Source organism: Myodes glareolus, chromosome 12 (genome assembly GCF_982192425.1).
Source record: "Myodes glareolus chromosome 12, mMyoGla1.1, whole genome shotgun sequence".
In the NCBI taxonomy this organism is placed as follows: Eukaryota; Metazoa; Chordata; class Mammalia; order Rodentia; family Cricetidae; genus Myodes; species Myodes glareolus.
This window is the reverse complement of record NC_142037.1, coordinates 26,015,349-26,040,100: the sequence shown is the minus strand read 5'-3', so window position 1 is coordinate 26,040,100 and position 24,752 is coordinate 26,015,349. Positions and strand designations below refer to the sequence as shown.

Sequence of the window (24,752 nt, the reverse complement as noted above, 5' to 3'; positions counted from 1 at the left end):
GAACCATAAAAAATTCTGTTAGCTCTTACTACAGCTAACAAGACACAAAAAAGCCAATCCAACAAAAATAAAGCTTTTTGAATGTTAAGAGAATTATGAAAGAAGCTGAATCAATATATACAAAAGACATTTATTAAGGACAAGATAGTAATATTCCTAGCAAAAAGATGACCAACATAAACATAGGAAACTAAGAACTGGCAAGACTCTTATCACCTTTTCTCTATAAAGACAGGGAAAGACCACCAGGAAAGACGTCAGTTCCAATAGTAATAAAAGACAGCAGGCCAAAAGCTGTAAGTTACAGTGCTGTCAAAAATTAAAGTCAGTTACTACGGCCATCAAGGGAAAACTCCTTGCATTAGTGGAATACAAGCTGTGTGCACCTTTACCCAGCCCTCCTGCTCTTAAGAGTGTAACAAAGGGTAAAGCAGTTGTGTGCATAGACATTTGTGCCATAGGGTCACTTGCAGGTCTTCTAGAACATAAAATGAGTCCAAGCCTTGAACAAAGGTTAGGGGCCAGAGAATGGGGTTCTGGGACAGGATCTGAACTGAAGTAAAGCACTAACCCCACAGAAATGCAGGGTCTGGGAAAGCACAGTGGGGAAGAGAAGACCACATCTTTGATGAGAAGGTAAGCATTCCACTCCATACAAAACAGTAACACAGTGTAAAGTTACTCAGAGCTGTGTGGCAGACTAATCTGACTTTACGTCTTAGCTGTCCAGGCTGCTGGAGCAAACTGACACAAACAGGACAGCCTAAGACGTAAGGCACTCTCCCTGGAAGTTGGGAGACCACAGTTCAGTTACTGGCTGTGTGCGTGAGGACTTGCACTGGTTAATGGATGACTGTCTTCACGAGGCAACTGAAGATGATGAGGACAGGAAGCTCAACCATTCCAAAGACACCTGGGCCCTCAAAGTGTTTCAGCTCACACCTAAGAAGCAAGCCCTTAAGGCTTCACCTCCCAGTACCATCCTACTGTGGCCAGGGCTTCAACCATTCTCATTTGTTAATTTATGAATGCTTAATCCACCAAATACCTATCTTTAATGCATCCCCAGGGCACTTCTGCACAGTAGCTGGCAATGTATGCTTATTGCTATAGAGGGCAGTGTCACCTAGAACAGGGCCTTTCTGTAGCAGCACAAGTTCCAGGCTCTTTAAGGAAGAGGACAAGAGGACACATCCCAAGGCCCCAGCTTCAGGGCTGTGTATACTACATCCAGAACTAAAACAAGCTGAACCCTTGTGACGAACGTGACTTCAAAGAGCTGTTCCCCTCTAATGGCATGGGAAACAGAGAGCAAATGGGGCAAATGGGGAAGGATGTAGGTGTTCTTGCCTTTCTGAGTTTATGAGGAATATGTGCCCATTAGTGAAAAACTGGAGCATTACAATTAAAGAAACAAATCAAGGGGGAGAGCTAAGGATCAGAAGCATGAGAAACTTCATGCTGTGGGCGCCTTTCACAGCTTAGAAACTCTCAATCAAATGCACATCTTACCTTCTGAAAATGCCCTTAAAATGCCCAGTTAGTGCACTCAGTCAGAGCCCTTCTTACTGTGCCAAGCAGGCCGCTTAGAGGCTCTGAGGATGGCCCAGAAATCCTTAGGCATTTGCAGGAGCCCCTCTGCATGCCCATTTCTGCATAAGCAACGGATGCTCTATGTCCTGTGCACATCCCTGTGGCTGATACTGATTGACCTTGGAGTCACCAGAAGAAAGGCTGCCAGAAATAGAAATGCATGAGCATTGCTCAAAGCACAAAGCTTCTAATATTCTGGGACAGTTCATTATATCCAAGCTGCAGCAAATTACAGGCCAAAGGGGGGGGGCAGCACTACTCACAGAAACCGACACTAAAATGAACACTGGTGACTTGGCTCACAGGACTATTATAAAAACAACCCAGACAATGACGTGTCTTAAATGGGTGGGATCTAGAGCTGCAATTCTCCCACAAGCCGAAGCCACGGAAGTCTTTAGAAAATGAGTGACTCGGGAGCTTAGTGTTCCAGCTTACAACACGTGTGTGTTTTAGTTACGAAGCCATAGTAAATCTAGCATGTCAGGCAAGGTAAACAGTTCTCAGTTGTTTATGTAGCCAAAGAGGGAAGGAATTCAACACACCATTAACCACTTAGGTGTTTCTAGATGTGCACCAGATGGCTCTGTATTGATGATAAAGAAAGCAAAGATAAGTGAGCACGGTGTTCTTTAACACTTCACTTGCTTGGCAACATTAGATATTCAGAGGTGGTTCTACCCAAGCGAGTCCTTCACCTCAGTCAGACTGGCCATTCGCGGGGAACCCAGAATAAAGGGGTGGGAGGAGACAGAACTGTCCCAAGCAAACGTTTCACCACAGAATTTTGACTACTCCCAAGAAAAAGGAAGATGATATGGGGCACTTTCACAGTTGCACATTCGAGAACACATGCATGCACACACACAGGAAGAGAAAGAGAGTCACAGTGAGTCCAAGATGGCCTCAGGCTCACAACAATGCTCCTGCCTCCGCATCCAAGTGCTAGGATTACAGGTGTGAGCCACCATGCCCAACTGGCAATCTATTCTACACACATGTAAAGTGTCTCGGTCCTTCTCTAACAGTCTCCGAGCAAGCATGAGACGAAAGCAGCAAAGGAGGGAAGTGGGCTTCACACATCTCCGTGAAGACCTTGTGCAGTCACGGTTTCTCTCACTGACCTTATTTTAAAAGTCATTAATATAAAAAAATTTTAAAAACCCTTTAATATAGATGGTAGAAATTATTTAATCAGTAACGATTCCTTACAGTCATGCTTCATCCATAATATAAAATAAAAACTTAAAAAAAAGGAAGCCAATGCTGCCTGCTGCTAAGTCCAATAAGCGGTGATGGCAGTTCATATTAATATTGGAATTGAACGGCGACATCGAGGCTGGGGTGGGGCTCAGGGCAGAGTGCTCACCTAGCATATGGATGCCCTGGGTTGCAGTGCCAGCACCAATAAATTAATTCATTCACTTGTGAAATTGTCTGTGAAAAGCTGTACATATTTTAGCTGTACTAAAATTTGAAGACAATTTAATGTGCTTAAATGAACAAATATCCATTTCCATTTTCATATAGCTTTTTCTATATTATCATACTTTACACAAATAACTCAACAAAAAGCTCATAAAAAACTACCACATAAACAGAAAAAAAAATCTCCTAGTGGGTTATGATGGTGCATGTCTGCTAAGCCTGTCTGGAAAAGCTGAGGCAGGGCTGTGAGCCCCAGACCAGCCTCGGCCACACAGCACGGCCTGGCCATCTCACAAGTCCTTCACCCTCCCTCTCCCTGCTGGCCCCAGGATCAGGAAGGCTGGGGATGAGAGTCTGGGGGTAGCAGCCGTGCATCTCCTTCAGCACCTCCGCACACCACCTTCCAACTGGCAAGTGAGCAGCTACTTTCCCTTGAACATACAGTCACAGCCACAGAAATGTCAGTTTAGGAATCTGCTTCCCAAATCAAGCAATTCCAACGTGGGAAGCCTTCGGATCACATAAAAATCGTATGGTGAGCCTTCATTTATTATGTTCTCCTTGGGAATCAGAGACCCCATTTCAAAGCAAGCACTCTATAAACAGTTTTCAAGCCACCATCCAGGCAATGTAACCCTAACATAATAAAGAGCAGAACATTATACTGTTGGGATTGTAGGAGTAGAAGTATAAAGGAAAACAGTATGTTGCAGATCCCTAGGTGGTAATTTCCCAATCCACAGAGCTCATGTTTGGACCTATGTCCTGTGATACACATATGATGACCCAACACCTAGATTCCCTGTAGTCCTGTGGCATAAACTTATTACATTTCTATGCTACACGAGGTAGTCATTCCTCATAGACTCCACGTTTCTCTGGTTGAGGGCTATGGTGGTCAAGCTGTGTCACTTCAACTCTCCCGGTTCAGCACCACCTCCCAGGCCACCCCTGCCAATACTGAGGTACGGTGACAGCTGAGCTGGGCTCTCGGGATGCTCTCCTGCGCCATCTTTCTCCTGGTGTTCTACTCAGGGAGGGTTGGCCTCGGAGACACGTGTTGGCACAGCAGGGAGAGACTGGTCCACTCTTGCTTGGACAAGGATGTGGAAGCCTACAGGCACCTCTTGCAAAAGAAAAGTCACCTCTTCTTTTAGGAATGCTGCTGGTCCAAAAAGAGCTCTTCTGGAAACACCGTTTTACCATCCACTGATAAACAAAGCGCGTTAAAGCATCAACTCCAGCCATAAGGCCCACGTACTTCCCAATGTGGTAGCCTTTTGTTCACGGTCTACGCCTGAAAACACTCACTAGGTCAACTGAGAGGGACAGGTTACACAAGCTCTCCAGAACTTTCCTCAACCTGCTAGTCCTCCTCTACTTCCGAGCACGTGAGAGTGCAGAGACACAACCCAGTCAGTGTGGTGTCGGCACACGCCTGTAATCTTAGTTCTTTTGGGCGGATGAGACAGGAGTGTATGAGCTCCAGGCTGGCCTGGGCTATACAGAGACCCTATCTCAAAACACAAGAACAACAAAGATACAAATCTAGAACCCTAGAACAGCAAAATTGTAACACTGTCTACAATCTGGGTTAAAATGGAAGAAATGTACAATCACTTAGAAATAGAGGACCCTTAGGAGGACTCAGGGATTCAAGTAAGCAACAAGATTGGAGACATGGTTCAGGGTTAGGAGTGTGCATGGCACTTGAAGAGGGGTGCTAGCGAACATACTCCTTACTCCAGCTCCAGGGGGTCTGAAACTTTCTTCCAGACTCTGACGGTGTCTACACTCACATTACCACACATACCATATAATTTCAAAATGAAAATCTTTTCTGAAAAAGCAACGAACACCACCCATTAAGAGACGGAATACAACAGAAAATCAGCCTGTGGGATATGGTTTAAAATCGCCTTCTAACCTGTTGAGCAAGACTTTTGGATTCCCAGCATTAAACTGCTACATGGAAAAACAAGTCAAGTGCAAATTAACTTTCTGTGTTTTACACGGAGGTTTAGCACTCGTATAAATATTAATGAAATGCTGGCACAATAAGGTGCTTACTCAGAGTCGGCACCATACTTCACAAGGAACAAAGACAGTCATGCCAAGAGTTACAGTGATCTGAGTTTAGTTTTGCCAAGCACGTCACACCAAGGCTCGCTAGACAAACACCGATCTGTGAAGAGCTCTCTGGCTAGCGGACCCTGCTCTGTGCACTGTGGCTTCTGGAGGGTCTCACGGGAGAGACCTGGGCTGTGAAGCCGGTGCACAGTATCCTCCCATAGATGGTTGAGACCTCTGTGATCATTGCCTAAAGGCTGAGACCACACTGTGAGCATCCATATATTTTGTATGGATTTTGCAAGCCCTGCAAATATTCTCTAGGTTATCATTCAAATTTTATTTTTTTTCTTACTATTTTATTTCACGGAATGACTGACTATTTAAGACAAACAATTCCTAGAAATAAGTTGTTGGGGAACCCCATGAAGTCACTATGACACTGTCTTTCATCCCACATGGCTGCTGCCAGCCGTGTTCTCCGTCTCCCTGGCTATTGCCCCGACCTGCACATGCGGTCCAGCCTCAGAGCGCACCTCCGCTTCTGCACCATCCGGTTCACACTGTCAGTGTTTGGCCAGGACACCCTAGAATGGGTGTCTAAAAATATACTCTTTGCCTTTACCACATACAGTAGAAACAAAATCACCTTTCAGTAATTTTAAAGATTTTTCTGAATAGCAAGACTACATTTTGATTAATAAGGTAGAATGACCAACTTGCCAAACCCACCGATTTAATCCATGTACAGTGTACACGGTTCCATTCCGTAGTCAGAGTGGCAACTACTGCACTGTGTGACTTCCCTTCTTTCCTTTACAGCCTTCCTGCGTATGAGCTCCTCTGTGGTGCTCACGTTTACATGGCTGTGAACTCTGTATGGAAGCTCTACTCAGCTTGATTCTTAAGAAACTCACTTATTTTGACTTCAACTCATTGCCTGACGGATTCAGAAGCTCTACCCCTCGTGAAAAGCATAGGGCTTTTCATTTCCCTGCTGATAATAGCCTGGGCTTTTCACAACTGAAAGCCTCATCAAAAACATTCACAAGCTGTCTAAACCCTCCTGTGTTTAGTTCCTAGAACTGAGAGAATGCTTAGCAGGGAAAACACAGTACGTTGTCTACGTAGAACGGAAGCGATGAACGCTAGCCACGGGGTGCCCACATCATTGTTAGTGGATAATGCCTAACTCTCTGAATGGAGGACCCACTTTGGATCCTGACACAGTGTCACAGTCCTGTGATGCCACGGCCTTTCCAACTTGGTATTTTAACTGGCATACTTTTTACCAAGCTAGAATAAAACAGTAACAAGATATGGTTTTAGTCAGCATTTCTGGTCAATATGGAGGCCGCTTCATGTGGTTTACTACATACTTGTGTCTTGTGTCCTTTCAAAGTGTTTTAAAAATGCATCTTTTCTAGCATGTCAAATTTTATGCTTTTTACAATAGAAAAGGGGGAAAACGAAAGGGGTGCATGAAAATATCTACTTCCACACCTTAGTTTCCCATTTCTGGTAAGAGTAGACTGGCTTACTTTATATTAAACTTATGATTTTTATCTTTCAATTTAAATGCAGTTAAATTTGTCAGTTTTCTGTTTTACATTTAATGCCTGTGAATTGTATATAAGGTGTCCAATTCTATGAGATAAAAAGGCTATGGGAATGGCATCCTTTTGCATTCATACTCCCACATTTGGGCCCAATCTGCTTAATGCTTTATGTACAGTGTGAGACAGGAATCTGGTTTTCAGGCCTCTTATATGTGATCTGGGTGCTGTTTTATACCATGGACATCATAGTCCTTGCCATCGGGTGTCTCCTAATCATCAGTTTGGGATTTGAATCCCTGCACTATACACGAGGACACACAGGAGACACCCGCTGGCAAGAACTCTGAATATTCATAGCAAGCACAGCAACATCAGAGGGCTGAGTTGCGTCTTCTAGACAGCACAACCTTCAAGTTTTCATGTCATCTATTTTAAAAAGGAAACTTAAAAAAGAAAAACAGATGAGCTGTGGTGATCTGAATGAGAATGGCCCTCACAGGCTTATATATCTGAGTCTTTGATCACCAGTAGGTGGGCTATTTGAGAAAGGTTAGGAAGTGTGGTCTGGTTGAAGGTGGAGTGTCACCGGGAATGACCTCACACCATTCCCAGGGTGCCCCCTTGCCTTTTGCTCTGCGTTGTTCCTTTATTCCACCGTCATGGACTCTAACCTTCTGGAACTGCTAACCAATCAAACATTTTCTCTTGCCTCGGTCACAGTCACGGTGTTTTATCACAGCGTGCAGATAACTAAGACAGAGAGAGTGACCTTGCTATGGAAGACTCTGGACCTTGGACTAGGAAAGCAGTTGAAAACTGTGGAGCTTAATGAGCCATTCTAGCAGGAGCTGGGAAAACTGCAGGGCTAAGAGCAGTGCGGACAGATGAGGACCAGCTCAAGATGTTCCCGACAATGTTAGCATTGGTTAAAAACCATTCTTTGATATTTGGAGAAAGAATGTGGCTGCTCTTTGCTCTTGTCCGAAGAATTTTTCTGAGGCTAAAAGTAATGGACTAATTTCCCTGGTGGAGGAGGTTTTAAGAAAGCCTAATATATATTGACTCCATTGCATGGTTGTTAGTAATTACTCTTATGTAGGTCTACAGTGAAAAAGAACATGGGGGGGAGGTAGATAAACAAAATATACAATTTAAAAGCACAGTAGGGGGATGGAGAGATGGCTCAGAGGTTAAGAGCACTGGTTGATCTTCCAGAGGTCCAGTTCAATTCCCAGCAACCACATGGTGGCTCACAACCATGTGTAACAAGATCTGGTGCCCTTTTCTGGCTTGCAGGAACACATGCAGGCAGAACACTGTATACATAATAAGATCTTTTTTTAAAGCGCAGTAGGAAATTGAATATTGGAGCCAAGGCTTATGCTAAAAGAGACGGGGAGATAAAGGAGAGGCCTGATCGGAAATGGATAAAGGGAGTGGTGTCCCCAGAGAAAGACATCACACAGATAAAATTCCAACTGGTGAAAAAGTCTAAGAAATTTTGTGCTCCTAAAAATCAACAACAAACCAAAGCTGATATGTGAATCAAGGGAGCCAATGCTCACCCCAAGTGGGTAGTCAAACTTGGCAGTGCCATCCTTGTGGTTCTTGGTTTAGTCATGAAGGATACGCGAGTAAAGGGGTTGTGGAATCTTCCTGTAGAGTTGAGAGACAATGAGGACAGTTGCATGGCAGGGCAGTCTGCGTGGAGACACTAAGAGGTCACTGCATGAGCTGTGAAAGTGAAGAAGTGTCAGAGTCAGTTGGCAACTGCTAAGAAAAGCTGGATGCAAGAGTGGAACCAGCCTGAGAGAGGGAAGTGTGCACAGCTGGAAGGGCAGAGCCATCAAAGCCCTTTAACATCAGACATGGAGCTATGAGATTCAGTGTTTGCCCTGGTGGGCTTCAGTTTTGCTTTGGTCCTCACTATGCCCTTTCTTCCCCTTGGTATGGCATATATTCTGTGCCACTATATGTTGGAAATATGCAATTTGCTTTTTCAGTTTACAGGGGTAACAATTAAGAAATTTCCTTGAGTCTCAGAAGAGAAAGTTGTGACTGTATAAGATTACGGGGGCTTTTAAAGTTGGACTAAATGCATTTTGCATTATGACATGACCATAAGTCTATGGAATGGAACATGGTAGTTTGAGTAAGAATGGCCTCCACAAGCTCACACATTTGAATACTTGGTTCCAAGCTCGCAGATCTGTTTGATAAGGATTAGGAGGTGTGTGCTTTTTGGAGGAAGTGTTACTAGGAGTGGGCTTTCAGATTTTAAAAACTCTCATGCAGTTCCAGTGTGCTCCCTCTCTCTGTCTTGTGGCTGTGGGTCAGATGTGAGTCCTCAGGTATTCCCTCACTCTGCCACCATGGACTCTAATCCTCTGAACTGTCAGCTCAAATAAATACTTTTTTTCAAAAGCTGCCTAGGTCATGCTGTTTTATCACAGCAATAGAAAGGTAATGAAGACAGAGACAGGAAAGGTGGCAGACATGTCCTCCAGCCACAATGAAGTTCTGTAGGTTTAGAGAGTGCCCAGCCCTCCTAACCCAATCTAGGTTTATTTATGACAAACACTCCTTATTGGTTATGCTGTATCTACATGGAGTTCAACTTGCCAGTAGCCCAATGGTAGCACTCATGCTTAGCACAGACACTACATATGCATGTGCATACACATGAGGGTGGGGGAGGGAGGTAGTGTGATCAGCATTCTGTGAGTATGTTTATTTTTTAAGTCCATACATCTTTACTTGTAAATGTTCATTGCAATGAGCCATTGGTCTGGTTCAAGGCCTCTGGCTTCTGCCACACTATCAACGCTGGGCCCTCACTGGGACTCCTCATGGACATCCCATTATTGCCTTGTGTCATGGAGATCCTACAGCTCTGGATCTGCAGGCCCGGCCCTTCACATGCCCCAGCAGTTCATAGATGAGGAGGATGCTGGGGTGGGCTAACTCATATCCCGGTTCTGGGCCTGGGTGGCAGCTGGGGTGGTCAGCCTGGCAGCTCTCCCTCATCGTCCCCACCAGGGCCAGTTCTTGGCACTGCTCACCCAGTGCAGCAGGCAGCAAGGAGCAGGGCCAGCTCACCTGCACCCACATCCCCAGGACCAGCTCTCCTGCTCTCAACCCTCAGGGCCAGCTCTACTGTTTTGCCAGGTGAGGGATATGGCCTGGTCTCCCTAGTGCAGTAGTAGCTGAGGGGTAGAACCAGCTCTCCTAATCCCGTGACCCCAAGGCCAGCTCTCCCACCTGCCACAGGTAGCAAGGGGTAGGCAGAGGGCATCTTTCCCTCACCATGTTACCACACAGCAGATGCGGGGCGGGGTCAGCTTTCCTGCTCTCCCACCCTACTGCACTGCCCAGGCAAAGTATAGGCCTGCTTTCGTGAGTGTTGCAGCCGGGGAAAGGCAGGGTCAGCTCTCCCACTCTCGAGGGAATTCTGTACCTTTAGAACTTTCAGCATCTGAGACAATAAGAAACCAATGACATGGAGTACTGTAAAGGTCAAAGGCTTTCAATCCCAACACATCATTATCTAATCCTAGGCAGGACCTCAATACGAGCCCCAATGAGAGGAGAGTATTTAACAGACCAGGCTGGTTTAAGAATGAAATTTAGTCCTTTCTCCAAAACAGCGAAGTAAAGTTGAGCACCTAGAACTTGGAAACAGCAACAAGACTCCTACCTTCCAGTCCAACAGGGCACTAAATAAGACAGGATATAAAGAATATAGTACAGTCCTTGGTACAATGTAAGGTACTTAATAAATGTTAGTTCCCTTTGCAATGAACACTATTAGAATCTCATCATATATATAAAGACATCATATTATACAAATTATAATAGAAATATATATGTAGTTTTATAAAAAGTAAAGAGAATATTGACTAATACCCACTTTCCTAGGAATCTGGTACGCACTGAGAGAAGAAAGAAAATAATGCATGGAATATTAGATGAGCCAGGACGTTCCTAACATCTGGCCATGTAAAACACAACCTCAACACACATGTAGGGATCCCAAGTCCTCCAAAGGGTAATGATGGCAACCTAGAGAAATAGCAGAGCCAGTCTAAAGCGAGCTGAATTAAAATGCAGACTCACAGTGTCAGGAACATAGGGCAAGCCATAGAAGTGCTCTTGCGTTTCCATGAGGATGTCTGTGGTCGACTTCCTCAGGGGATGCTGGCCATGGTAGATTTGATCCAGGGCGGCATAAAAGACCTGGGCAGACAGAAACCTCTGTTTAGCTTTGGTAGTCCATCCTGTATTTAAGATGTGGTCAGTCAAAGATGTTGTAAGAGCACCAGAATGGCAATTATGAACCACAGCTGAGAAGACTCACAAACATAAACATGTGTTATCTGAGACATACTGAACCACACATATGACCAGTCAAAAGCTTAAAGGGGTACTCTGAAGCTTTCTATAATATAAGCTGTTGTTCAGTTTTGAATCTTATCCGTCATTAAATTTGTGGTCACAAAATTGAAATTATGCAGTTAAAAATATGTAAAAAAAAAATCAGAATTATAGGTTGTGGTCCCCTGAATCTAATAAATCCTGTCTGGTTTCTTCCTGGACTCTGGTAGAGCATAAATGAGAGGTGGGAAGTGGCCAGAACCCTGTTTTGTATCTAGAAGTGAAAGATCACTGTACGGTCCAGTTGGCTAGAAGATGTGAAAAGCGTTCTGGTGCATGCGTTGAGTACAGAAGTGACAGCGCCTGATGCAGCTGTTGTAGGGTTTGGAGCAAGGGTCACAGCAGACCTCATATCTTTGCAAGGAGAACAAAGGAAGCAGCTGCAGTAGGGGGACAGGGACAGGGGGACTGGCCCCTCCCCAGGGACAGGAGAGCAGCTGGGAAACAGAACAAAGCATCAGGGAAATGTGAGCACCAAACCTGCAGTTTAGAGAGTGCTGAGAACTAAGTCTTCCGGAGAAAATCTAAGGAGAGAGAAGTGGGCTTTCACCAGGACATCTGACGGGCATGCTTGAGTCCTAATGGTGTGAATTTGCCTCGTAACAAAGTTGAAGTGCTTTATTTAAAGAGAAGAGTTTGACATGCAGTTACAGCTGAGGTGCATCTTTCTGGCCGAGAAATGGAATTTGCCGGGAATGTGCAGCTGCTGACTTGAAAGAGGTAAGGATTAGTTTGGATAAAAGACAACACGTAAACGACCTCTGGCCGCTGGCTTCACCAGCATATAGAATTATGCTTGTGAATTATAAAGCTAAGTTAAGCCTTCCCTGAAAAAATACAGACATTTCTGAATATAAACATTATGTTTCCCTAGTTGGTAATCTAAACATACTGCTAAATACAGCCCTCTCAGTTCTGTCATGAGTAACAATGGGTAGCAATAACCAAAGAAATTTGACCTGATGGGGCAAATGATTATCAACGGAAACTTAATTCTACCCTGAGCAGCACATCTTTTGTCCATAGGACAAACAAGCTACAACTCAAGAGCTTTGTCTCTTCAATTACGCCTTTTAAAAACGATGCAAATGTGGACTTTTAGAAACATTTGGTCCCCAGTTCAGTGGCACTGTTTTGGAAGATTCAGGTGTGGCCTCGTTGGAAGAAGTATGTCACTGAAGGTGGGCTTTGAGAATTTAAAAGACTCCATATCATTTCTAGTTCATTCTTTCTGCTTTGTGCTTGCAGTTTAAGATGTAATCTCTCAGTTTCCTGCTCTGGCCACCATGCCTGCTCCTCGCTGATGTGCCTCAGCTTTTTTATTACTGTTTTTATTGAGCTAAATATTTTTCTCTCCTCTGCCATGGCCCCCATGCTCCCAATTTACTCAGGAGATCTTGTCTTTTTCTACTTCCCATGTAGATTAGATCCATGCATGTCTCTTTTAAGGTCCTCAGTGTTGTCTAGGTTCTCCAGGGTTATGATTTATAGGCTGGTTTTCTTTGCTTTAGTCTTAAAACCATTTATGAGTGAGTGCATATGATATTTGTTTTTCTGGGTCTGGGATTCCTCACTCAACATGATTTTTTTCTGCATCCATCCATTTGCCCGTAAATTTCAAGATGTCGTTATTTTTCTCTGCTGTGTAGTACTCCATTGTGTAAATGTACCACATTTTCCTTATCCATTCTTCGGTTGAAGGGTCTTTAGTTTGTTTCCAGGTTCTGGCTATGACAAACAATGCTGCTATGAACATAGTTGAGCACATGTCCTTGGCGTACAATTGAGCATCCTTTGGGTATATACCCAAAAGTGGTATTACTGGGTCTTGAGGTAGGTTATTTCATAATTTTCTGAGAAACATGTCTCTATTCTTACCTCTCTACTCTTACCTCTCTTCAACTGTAAGTCAAAATAAACTCTTTTCCTTAAGATGTCTTTGATCATGGTGTTTTATCATGGTAACCAAAAGGCAACTAATGCACTGCTCACCCAGCAGCTGCACTCCCGGAACTAATGCACTGCTCACCCAGCAGCTGCACTCCCAGAACTAATGCACTGCTCACCCAGCAGCCGCACTCCTGGAACTAATGCACTGCTCACCCAGCAGCTGCACTCCCAGAACTAATGCACTGCTCACCCAGCAGCCGCACTCCTGGAACTAATGCACTGCTCACCCAGCAGCCGCACTCCCGGAACTAATGCACTGCTCACGCAGCAGCCGCACTCCTGGAACTAATGCACTGCTCACCCAGCAGCCGCACTCCCGGAACTAATGCACTGCTCACCCAGCAGCCGCACTCCCGGAACTAATGCACTGCTCACGCAGCAGCTGCACTCCTGGAACCCCATCCTTACACCACGCAAAACTACTCAGCCCATTTGTTAAGCAGTGCATGGTGAAAAGAGTTTCACATATTCTAGACCACTGTCTACACCGCCTCAGAGCACACAACAGTTCCCTTCCTTTCTATCTGCTGGTCTGCACAGCACCAGTTTAGAAGCGGGATAGAGCACCTGCATTGTCAGGAATGGCTCCACCTCTCAGGTTTATTAGTTTCTGGTTTAAAATAAAATCGTTGGGATGGACAGGCGTTCAAAAACAAAGCTCTAAGAGACATGTAGAAGCAAATCAAAAGGCGCAGTGCCAGGGGTGCACATACGTGTTGATCCCAGCACTGCAAGGCTGAGGCAAGAGGGCCTGGGCCGTTTACTGAGACCATGTCTCAAAATCAAAACAAAGTTATAAAAGGACTTTCCCCCAGGTAATACCATTTAAAAAAATCATTTTTAATTGCATTCACATTCATGGCCACTGAATAATGAAAATCCACGGTTATGTCCATACAGCTATCCTCCTCACTGAAGAATCAGGGACTGAAGGCAAGGCCTGTGCAGGCTCCAGCACTACACTGTCCTCCTCGCTGGAAACCACACCAAGAGACAACAACAACACAGCTCATTTACTGCTTTCTAGGGACTGGATTTGTTTTTTCGGGGTACTGGCAGGGAATTTTTTAAAAACTGAAACCAACTAGAGAACAGCTTCCACCTGGAAGAACTGCCTGGGTCGCGACAGAGCACCGCTGAGATGAAAGGCAAGCGTGCAGGCGCTGCTGACACAACTATCAGGACACAAGGACAGAACACCGCCACAAGCAGTCTCAGGAACTGCAAACAGCTGAACATCTGCTAACAGACCTGGCATCCAGATGGCTCATAAAACTGTTCTGTCTTCATCTGGTAACCCAGAAACTGTCTATAAATATTATCCTAAATCTAATGGTAATTACTGTTTAAGCTTCACATGGAAGACCACAATTTGTTTTGAAAGACAGAAAATGAGTAACAGTATATATATATGGTTGTATCTGAGCCCTAACTTGGTTCTGTAGCCCTTTGAGGTTTTAATGATTTCCTTGATAAAAATGGGAAATGAGCATATCTCGTATTTCACAGGTACCTCATAAGGATAGTGTGAGAATTTCATGAGTCAATTCTGGCCAAGTTCTTTGAACTGAGATGAAAGGTGTTCAGAAGCATAATTACTGTAATAAATGTAAAGCACTGGCAAGAATTTAAAGTTGTGTACATATATGGGATAATAACTGGAAGATATTAGCATGAAGCATGCACACATACCTGAAGTTGCATTTCTGCAGCCGCACAAACCTTCTTAGATTCACAGAGGCGAGACACCATAGCTTTCGGCAGTGGCTTTATAAAATAAAACAACATATATGTCAGTATACTGCTTAATAAGTGACTGTGATAAGTATGCTTCAGGGTCAAGGAATTTAAAAATAACATCAACTGGGGGGGGGGAGAATGGCAGATCTCATTATAGTGTAAAAGTATCTTTTGAATATTTTAGTTGACAAGATAACATGGCTGAAGACATTCCATTTAATTTTAAGAAGAACTGTCAAATAAGGGTTTGCACATGAAAAAACAGGATTAGAGGGAATGACAGTATTGGCACTGATCTTTCAAATCTACTTAAACCCCAAAGGGAATACTTCTCTCCCTTTGTCTCCAGCAAGCATGTTCAAGTGCCCTCTCAACTGTCAAGTACACACAATAACTGACAGTGAGCCCGAAGATTAAAATGCTGAGATAAATACTAAGCCACAGTGCTACCCCGTGTTAGCGCTAGACCAATACCCTGAAAAACCAGTGTAAGAATGAAGTTCAGCTTATTTTTCCAACCTGAAAGAGTAAGGGAGAGTGGGCACAGTATGTCGTCCCTGTATTATTTAAGGCTTTCTCTAGGGACTAATTAGACCTATCCTTATGATACTAGATTAATGGAGTTGAAGTACTTTTCTAAGTCTTTAAAGTAATTATTATGGTATTTATTGAAGAAAGCTAAAATCCTTTCTGTAGAGAAACATATCATCTAAGAAAGCAGAGGCAGAGGGGGCAGTTTAGCAATCAGAGTGTGGCTCATCCACAGTTTACTATCTGCATCCCAGACTCTGAAAGGCTTTGCTGGTGGACCACACAGACACAAGAACTGTTCTTCTGACTCACTAAAGTGAAAACTACAGTAGGAACCCACAACTCACACAAACATGGAGTCTTTTCCTCACTTCCCACCCCCATAAGAAAAGCCAACCCTCCTGTGACTCTGTTAAAGAGAAGAACGAGAGTAAGAAAGAACTGGCTCTATTCCTAATGAAGAAAGAGAAAGCACTGGGGATTCACAAAGACAGAGATGGAAAAAGGCAGGCAATACTGGTGCGGGAGAATTGTCTGTATTCTGTTAATCATGTTTTAAATAAACGCTGATTGGCCAGGCAGGAAGAACAGGTGGGTCAACCAGACAGGAAGTAGAGGTGGGGCGATGAGAACAGGATTATTCTGGGAAACAGTAAGCTCCCTCCGCAGTTCGGCCCAGACCACCGAAGAAGCAAGATGTGACCAGCCCCACTGAGAAAGGTACCGAGCCATGTGGCTAACATAGATAAGAATAATGGGTTGATATAAGTTATAAGAGTTAGCAAGAAGCCTAAGCTAATGGGCCAATCAGTTTATAACCTAATGTAGACTCTCTGTGTGATTTTCTCTGGGACTAAACGGCTAGGGGACCGGGGACCGGGTGGGACAGAAACCCCAAGAGCAGGCCCTCATGTTACAGATACAATGTTTCGAATGTGAAAAGTCCCTCATGCCCTCATGTGTTTGAGCATTTGGCTTCCACCTGGTGGCATTGTATGGGAAGACTCTGAAGCTCTTAGGAGGTGGAACCTTGCTAGAGGAAGTGGATCACTAGGGGCAGGCCTTGAGGCTTTAGATCCTCATTCAGCTTCCTGAGTGCAGATGCTTCCTGCTTCTGCTGCCATGTCTCCCTGCCATGATGGTCCACAGTCCTCGGGGACTGCAGGCCGGAACAAGCCTTATCACTCTTAAGTATGTCTACCAGCATATTTTATCACATCATAACTGAGGGTGACACTGAGTTTGACAGTCCTTCATCCTGAGGTCAAGGGCCAGTGGATCAGCCTCCAGAGCCACCACCTGTCCTCTGTTGTACAGCCTCAGACTCAAGTGTCACCCTCCAGCAGGGAGATAAGTCCTTTGGCCATGCAGATACCAATGCTGTGGTTGTTCTCTTCTGTCTGAGTTGTCCTGAGGATTCAGCCATCTTGATTGGACAGTAAGAGGATCCCCAAATAAAACTGGAAGGCAGGCAAACCAAGAGATGCACAAAGCATAACACAGGAACCCAGGAAATACGAGAGAAGCAAGGCAACATAACCGCTTCAGAAAGAGGCAAACTCCTCAGTGACTCGATTCAAAGACAAGACACTGACATAGCTTAAATGCTGGGAGAAGATTCCAGAAGTTGAAATGTAAACATCACCAGTGACCTGAAAAGGGACACAAGCAAACATGAATTCCATTCAAGTCAGCCATAGAAAAGGAAAAGACAGCCAAATTCATGAGAAACTCAGCAATATAAATGAAAATACTGGAAACAAGGAAAAACAAAACTTCAACAAGGAAACAGATTTTGAAGGGAAAAAAATCAAATAATTAAAACTCTCAGAAATAAAAAAGAAATGAATGAAATAAACAATAGTGGAAAGCACTGCCAATAACAGTGAACAGAAGAAAGACGATCGGGAACGAAAGAGCAGGTCAAAGAAATACTAGACTGAGATAAAACAAAGTGTGGGTGGGAGGACAAACAAGAAGCGTGACCAGAACACCCACGAACTTCTGGAGCTGACCAAAAGACCAAACCTAAGAATGCACAGGATGAAGAAGGTGCCGAGATAAATGCTAAAAGCACAGAATATTTAGTCAATGAAATTGTGGCAAAAAGTTCAACCACGAGAGGCATTCAGAACCGTAAATAGACATAAACGAGGAAGAACTTCTCCGCAGTCAAGGTGTCAGAAATAAAAAAGAACCGAATTTAAGGCTGTCATGGGAAGGTGATGACTCCAGCAGCATCCGCAGCAGCACTCCTAAGGGCCAGGAAGACATGAAGAGACATACTGCAAGCTCTGAGCAAGCTGCCGCCACCCCAAACAGCAGCATCCACAAAGCTAACCTGAAAACAGAGAAAGGATATTTCAAATCAAGCTAAAACTAAGGCAGTTAATGATAAACAAGCAAACCAGCACTGCAGAATATTTAAAGGGATATTCAGAAAAAACAATAGTAGAAATCTCTCATAACAGCCTTAAATGTAAGTGGTCTCTACTTATCAATAAAGATACAGACTAACTGACTGGGACAAAAGATCAGGATTCTAGTGGGATCTTTGTCTTCAAGAACTATACCTCACAAGCAAAGACACCCACAGTCTAAGAACCATAGCACAGCAATCAATCTATCAAGCAAACAGAAGGCACAAGCTAGCTGGCATAGATAGCTATTCTTATAGCGAACCAAGTAGATTTCAAGATAAAATTAGTAAAGAAGCTCACTACAAATTAATTAGTAGGACAATTCATCAAGAAGCTCCTAACAACTGTAAATATCCATTCACCGAATGTTGGGGCTCCTTGTTTCATAAAACAAGCACTAACAGACATAAAATGCCAGAGGGACCCTGATACTACAACTGGAGGTGACTTCAATGCACACCCTCATCTTCACACAGGACTTGAGACTGAAAAGTCAGAGTAGAAATAATGGAGTCAAATGGAGCTCATGGGTTACCTACCCAATAGTCCAACCACAGATGGAAAGGCAATCTCAGCAACCCATCCAACTCCCTCTAAAACAATCTACAATTTAGGCAAGAAAGACAGTTTCATCAATACAAAAGAACCAAGATAATTTCATGTATCTTTTCTGAGCACTGTAAAATAAAGCTAGAGCTCAATAATAAAAAACAAAAACTGCCTAAGTACCCGGGGGTCCAAACAGTAGACTGCTGAATGATTACTATTACTAAAGAAATTACACAGTTCCTACAGTCAAATGAAAATCAAAGCATAATTTACCAGAACCTTTAAGATACAACTAAGTCATTTCTAAAAGGAAAGTTCCTATCTGTGAGCACTTTCTTAAAAAAAAACAAACAACAGACAGTACGAATTTCCAATAACCTACTCATATACATCAAGGTCTTAGAAAAGGAAGAAGTAAAATTCAAAAGCAGTGGGTAGCACCAAACTATGAAGATAAGAAATTAGTGAAATGGAGACTAAAAGAGAAATGTATAAACCAATTCTACCAATGAGCATAGACATAAAAATTCTCAGTAAGATACCTGAAAATTGAATTTAAGAGTATATTAAAAAGATAATATACTTTACTGCTGGGTAAATGGCCAAGTTTATTTCATTCATGGATGGAAGACTGATCAATATGTGCAAATCACATGTAAAGACAGAAATCACATAATCATTTCAAATAGATTTGCAAAATAGACTGCTGACAAAATTTTACATTCCTTCATGACAAAAGCCCCAGGGATCCTAGGAACAGAATGTAGATGGAGACTGCTCTTTCGTTCCCGGCCACTCAGACCCAAATAATCACACAGAGACAATATTAATGACACTGTTTGACTGTTGGCTTGGGCATATTTCTAGCTAGCTCTTACATCTTAAATTAACCCATTTTTATTAATCTATATAAGTATCACCATGAGGTTGTGGCCTACTGGTAAGGTTCCAGCATCTGTCTCCTTTGGCAGCTACATGGTGTCTCCTTGACTCTGCCTACTCTCTCTATATATCTCTGTTCAGATTTCCTGCCTGGCTTTGCTTTATTCTACTCTGCCATAGGCCAAATCAGCTTCTTTATTAGCCAATGGTAATAAAACATATTCACAGCATACAGAGGGGAATCCCACATCAACAGAAGTAACACACCTCAACCCGTCACAAACATACTTAAACGAGAAAACTGAAAAGCACTGGAACTATCATCAGAAGACAAAGGAGCCCACTCTCTCTGCTCTCACTTGGAATAATGATCAGAGTCTTAGAAAGTACGACAAGAGGAAGAAAACAGGAAGGGAAGGGGTCAAATCATCCCTATTTGCAAATGACTTGATCCTATCCTTAAAAGACCCTCAAGACTCCATCAGGAAACTCTTAGGCTTGATGAACACTTTCAGTCATGTAGCAGGATACAAAAATCAACACATAGGAACTGGCAGCTTTACTGCTGGATACACTGGGTACATGTCTGAGTGGGTAAACTGCTTTGCCTCTCAAACAAGAAAGCCTGAGTTCATATCTCCAGCATTCACGCAAAAAACTGGGTTTGGCACCACACACCTATAATCCCAGTTTAGCCAATCAGTGAGTTCAGTGAATACTTTATCTTAAAAAATAAGGTAGAGAACAATGGGACACACCATACAACAACTTCTGTCCTACACACACATACATGTGCACCTGCACACACAGAGACACATGCATAGACTAGAGGAAGAGAGGGAATCACATGCACACAGCAAGTAGGAGGGGAGGTCACGGGAACACACTGGTGTGTGTGTGTGTGTGTGTGTGTGTGTGTGTGTGTGTGTGGTGAAAGCAGATTTTCTATATACAAATAATGAACTTGCTGAGAATGAAGTCAGGGGAAATTATCCCTTTTACCATAGCTTCACACACAGGAACGTACACATACACACCTAGAATAAACCAAACCAGACAGGTTAGACACTACAAGCAACAAGCGATGATTTTCAAAGACTGAGCACGTGAGCTTTAGCACAGCAGGTGCCAAGGAAGAGGCAGCTCCTGTGGTTTCATGGTTACTAGGAGAGGTCAATAAAAACTGGCCTGTGTGGCTGCTCTTCCCGAGGTCCTGAGTTCAATTCCCAGCAACCACAGGGTGGCTCACTACCATGTGTAACGATATCTGGTGCCCTCTTCTGGTGTGCGGGCATACATGGAGGCACAGTGTTGTATACATAATAAGTAAATCTTAAAAAAAAAGTGGCCTGTCACACACACACACACACACACACACACACACACACACACACACACACACACACCGTGCTTTCTCCACTCAGCTAGAATGTCATTTGGCCTCTCTTGCCTGCTGTAGCAGTCAACTTGGTGGGCTGGTCTGCATCCTTAGACTCAGATACTACAAGGTCCTGTGGCTCAAGAAGAGCTGGAATGTTAGCTGCCTCTTCCTGCAGTCACAGTAGGGAACCCACGGAGCTTACTACAAGGTTGGAGGGTGGGACACACCCAACTGGCCAATGCTTCATCAAAAAGGCATTCCTGACAGGAAGGTAGCAAAGTCTGAGAAAGGATCAGCATGTTCCAACTATTAAAGGCATGCACGGAGACGCCGGCAATTGCCTCAGCATGTGTAACAAGACAGTATGCTCCGTACCACACCTGACTCAGGCTTTCGCCACGGGATAAGTGTCTGCTGACAGCCTGCCCTTCCTTGACAGTACAGTTGTGGGTCAAGAAAAACAGACAGAAAACTCGGGTCTCTGGGAACTTACACTCTAGCCCATCTTAATATTAAAAAAAAAAAAAACCTATTGAAAAATCAAACAGTTTTATTATTTCAGCTCCCTTGGGTTCAGGATCAAGCACAGCACTTAATGTCAATTCCCGTAGAACACAGCACCCGGCTTTAAAGTATTCAGTTGTACTAGTCACATCAACACTCACATACAAACTTCTGGCTAACGGCAGACTTCTGCTCCTTCACCTGCTGAACAGCCACTGTGCAATACACGAGTGAGCCTTAGATAGAGAATACTTCCACTTCAAAGAAAAGAAAACGATAAGATGCTAAAAATAGAAGTATGCTAAAGGTACCAGCCAACTTTTCATCCATTCATCCAACAAACTGCTAGTAGAAGGTGCTACTGTGATTAGTTACGGGAAGACAACAAGGGTTCTCTCAGCTCAAGTTCTGTGGAATTTAAGTTTCCATGTTAATCTAGGCATTATCCACTTTTAGAAGAATCCTGCTTTGTCAACATGCTACTGTTTTCTGTTACAACAAAAAGGTCTCTGAGGCTGGGTGTTTTATAAAGATAGAAAATTAATTTGGACCACTTTTAGAAATTAGCAGCCTAAGAATAGATGGTCCTAATAGTGAGAGCTTCCTGGTAGACAGTGAAAGATGGTGGGGACATGTGCCAAAGAGGTCACATGGAGACACAGGCAGGGGAGATCACACGGAGACACAGGCAGGGGAGATCACATGGAGACACAGGCAGGGGAGATCACATGGAGACGCAGGCAGGGGAGATCACATGGAGATCACATGGAGATCAGTCAACTTTTCATACTGGAAGCTCCAGCAAGGCCTGAAGGCTGACACTCATCACGTCAGACAAACAGGTCTGAGAGCAAAACTTGACCTGGGCAGGGAGCTGTGCAGGGATGTGTCTCCTAAAGAACACGGCACTTCATGGGACATGGGAACGTACTGAACTAAAGAGCATTTGGCCAGAACTCACAAAGTTTGTTTTAAAACTAAAAAGTCTGCAGTATTTAAAGCATTTTCATTTCAAACCACTCAGAAAATTCTGATCTTCAAAACATGTCATTCCAACATTCCAGATCAACAACTATAAATTTCTACTTGGCACATATTTTATCTGAGATAGAGTGTATTTTCCACTTCTTTTGGGAAACTAAAAGAAAAGACAAAATTAGTAAAAAGTTCAATCCTAGGGGCCAAGATGGCTATGCAGATAAAAGCTCCTGCTGCCAATTCTGATAACCCTGTGAACCACAGTGGAAGGAGAACTCACTCTTACAGGTTGCCCTCTGACCTCTGCGCAAGTATGCACACACGTGCACACCAAATCTAAGAAATGTAATAAAAGTTTCAGTTCTAAATGTTCCATAAACAGTACGCTGAGTACCCTTATCTCTAAAGGTCCTTACATGTGTCATCTGGAAAAGCGGGTTAGACCTGGAGGAGTTGGGAGAGGAGGGTACATGTGGATATAAGATCAAAATGCACTGCATGCATGCATAATTCTCAAAGCCTTATTTTTTTAAAAAAAATGTAAGTGGGTTAGATGTATAACCTAACCTTCCACCCACTCTTTCAACTGTGCACTGGTGGGAGTTCTATCCCTGGCCCTGGCCTGGGGCCCAATGACTTTCAGGGATCCTGTCTGGCCACCCCCTCTGTGGTGGAAGCACATAGGAAGCAGATCAGTCAAGCCCCCTGCTGCAGATTCCCTAGCATCCTTGCTGCAGGGTATGCCTGTTCCCCAAGAGTATTTGGGTTCCTTGTCCTCAGTCCTATCCATAGTCTGAAAACTCAAGTGATTCAAAGCACTGACTTGGAAATGATTAAAGCAATTAAATGCTCACTTCTAACCAAGAAAAGAAAATACTCTAAAATATAAAACTCCTTAAAGAAACGAAGGCATGCACACAAGGACGACGCCCTGCTAACCTGCATACTACTATAACCTGTGTGTGAACCCACGTTCTTTTCCTTTCAGCCTCTCTGGGTCCACCTTGACACTGACCTCCCCCAAACTGGCATGGACTCCCAAATGTTCTGGTAACTTCCCTGGGAGCCCATTTCTAACCACTGCTGGTTGAGGGAGCTCAGCAGAGGACACCCAGGTGCACTGAGGAAAGGACTGTGCCTTGCCCCTTGCCATACCACAGGTGTCCAAGGCTCCTCCTGCCAGACCATGCGGAGCTGAGTCACAGCACACGGTCAGCACCCAGGTGACTGTCTCATGCTGGAAACGCCATGAACAGTGCTTCTTGCACTGTGCTAGTAAATTTCAAACCCAAGGTTTAGCTTTGAAATACACAAAAGTAGATAGATAGATAGACAGACAGACAGACAAAGACAGACAGAGAGATATGGATTCCTCCATTCCAGTTTTTGCCATTGATAAATGGGAACATGGTGCACATGTTATTTCAACAATTAAAAAATAGCTTGCCAATAACTACAGTCATTTCGTTTGTTTATTATGGTCATTCAATTTGAATTTTTCTATGATTATCATTGTTTTTTATTTAAAAACAAAAATGTTTATGCTTCTTTCTGAAAATTTGAGACCAGCTTTCAATGACTCAATGATAAAAAAAAAAAAACACTAATGCTGACTATAAACTTAGGAGTTACACATCTTGGTTGGTGGTTCACTACCCAGCCCAAATGCCCATGGTTCTGCCAGGCATCCGACAGAGTGTCCTGTTCTAGTATTTACTTAACTTGTCCATGCCATAAGCACTCATATGTCCAGTGGCTTCAATTTACATTTCTGCAATCTCATCTCTGAGGCCCAGTCAGTCGCCTGGGTGAAAGGGTCCTAAGAGGTCTCCAGTAGTACAGGGCACCGCTATTGTACTGAAGTACAGAGCTTTGCTAGCACTGGCTCCCAGCACTCATTCAGTCACCATTTTCCCTCCTCACTGTCAGACACAGATACAGACCAAAGGAAAACATTGTGGAATTACCCTACTTCCCTTGCATGTCATGAATGCACTCTGTTTATTGGGCACCATTGAAGACTTTAGTCTAAATATGAATCAAAGAATGATAATTATTCAATTTTATGGAGCCTAGAGAAAGTAGAAAGCAGAAAATGATGACATCTGGGCATCTTAGAAAGACCTTGACCCCGTTCCACACTATGAAATTTTAAGCAGAAAGCATGCAATGTAAATGTGTAAATTATGTAAGTCTAAACGATTAGCTAAATGCCATCTTAAGAAATCAGGGAAGCCGAGGCACACACCTTCAATTCCAGCACTCGGGAGGAAGAGGCAGGTTGATCTCAATGAGTTCAAGGTCAGCCTGGTCTACAAAGTGAGTCCAAAGGCTAATGAAGTCTAAGTAATGAGATTCTATTTTAAAAAAAAAAAAGATGACAAAGAAAATGAAAAAGAAATCAGGAAAGTGGATGGGACAAGGAAGGAAAGAACAACAAAACGTAATAAGTGAACTCAAACCAAACAGAAAAGACTCAGCATTTCCTCTTTGAAAATATTAATAAGATGGACAAACATCTGCCAAGATTAATAAAAGAAAAAAGGAGAAAAACAATACTGAGTATGTGGAAAGGGATATAATTACAGAAGAAGCTGAAAATGAAAGATAAAAGAATACTACAAATAACTATGCCAATAAACTTAAGAACTTGGGTTAAATTTCTAGAAAATTACAACTTACCAAAGCTTACTAAGATGAAAGTCCATCCAAGGAGCTCAATGACTGCTAAAG

At 43.4% G+C, this 24,752-nt stretch overlaps 1 protein-coding gene across 1 annotated transcript in view; it reads right to left on the bottom strand.

Annotated features, from left to right (window-relative positions):
- Positions 1-24,752, bottom strand: part of Mipep (mitochondrial intermediate peptidase) — a 124,526-nt gene that overhangs the window by 46,834 nt on the left and 52,940 nt on the right. The window contains exons 15-16 of the mRNA XM_048447960.3: positions 14,727-14,801; positions 10,767-10,886 (exon numbers count right to left, since the gene is read on the bottom strand). Of these exons, the coding sequence (XP_048303917.3) occupies positions 10,767-10,886; positions 14,727-14,801 (195 nt within the window). The remainder of the gene's footprint in view (positions 1-10,766; positions 10,887-14,726; positions 14,802-24,752) is intronic.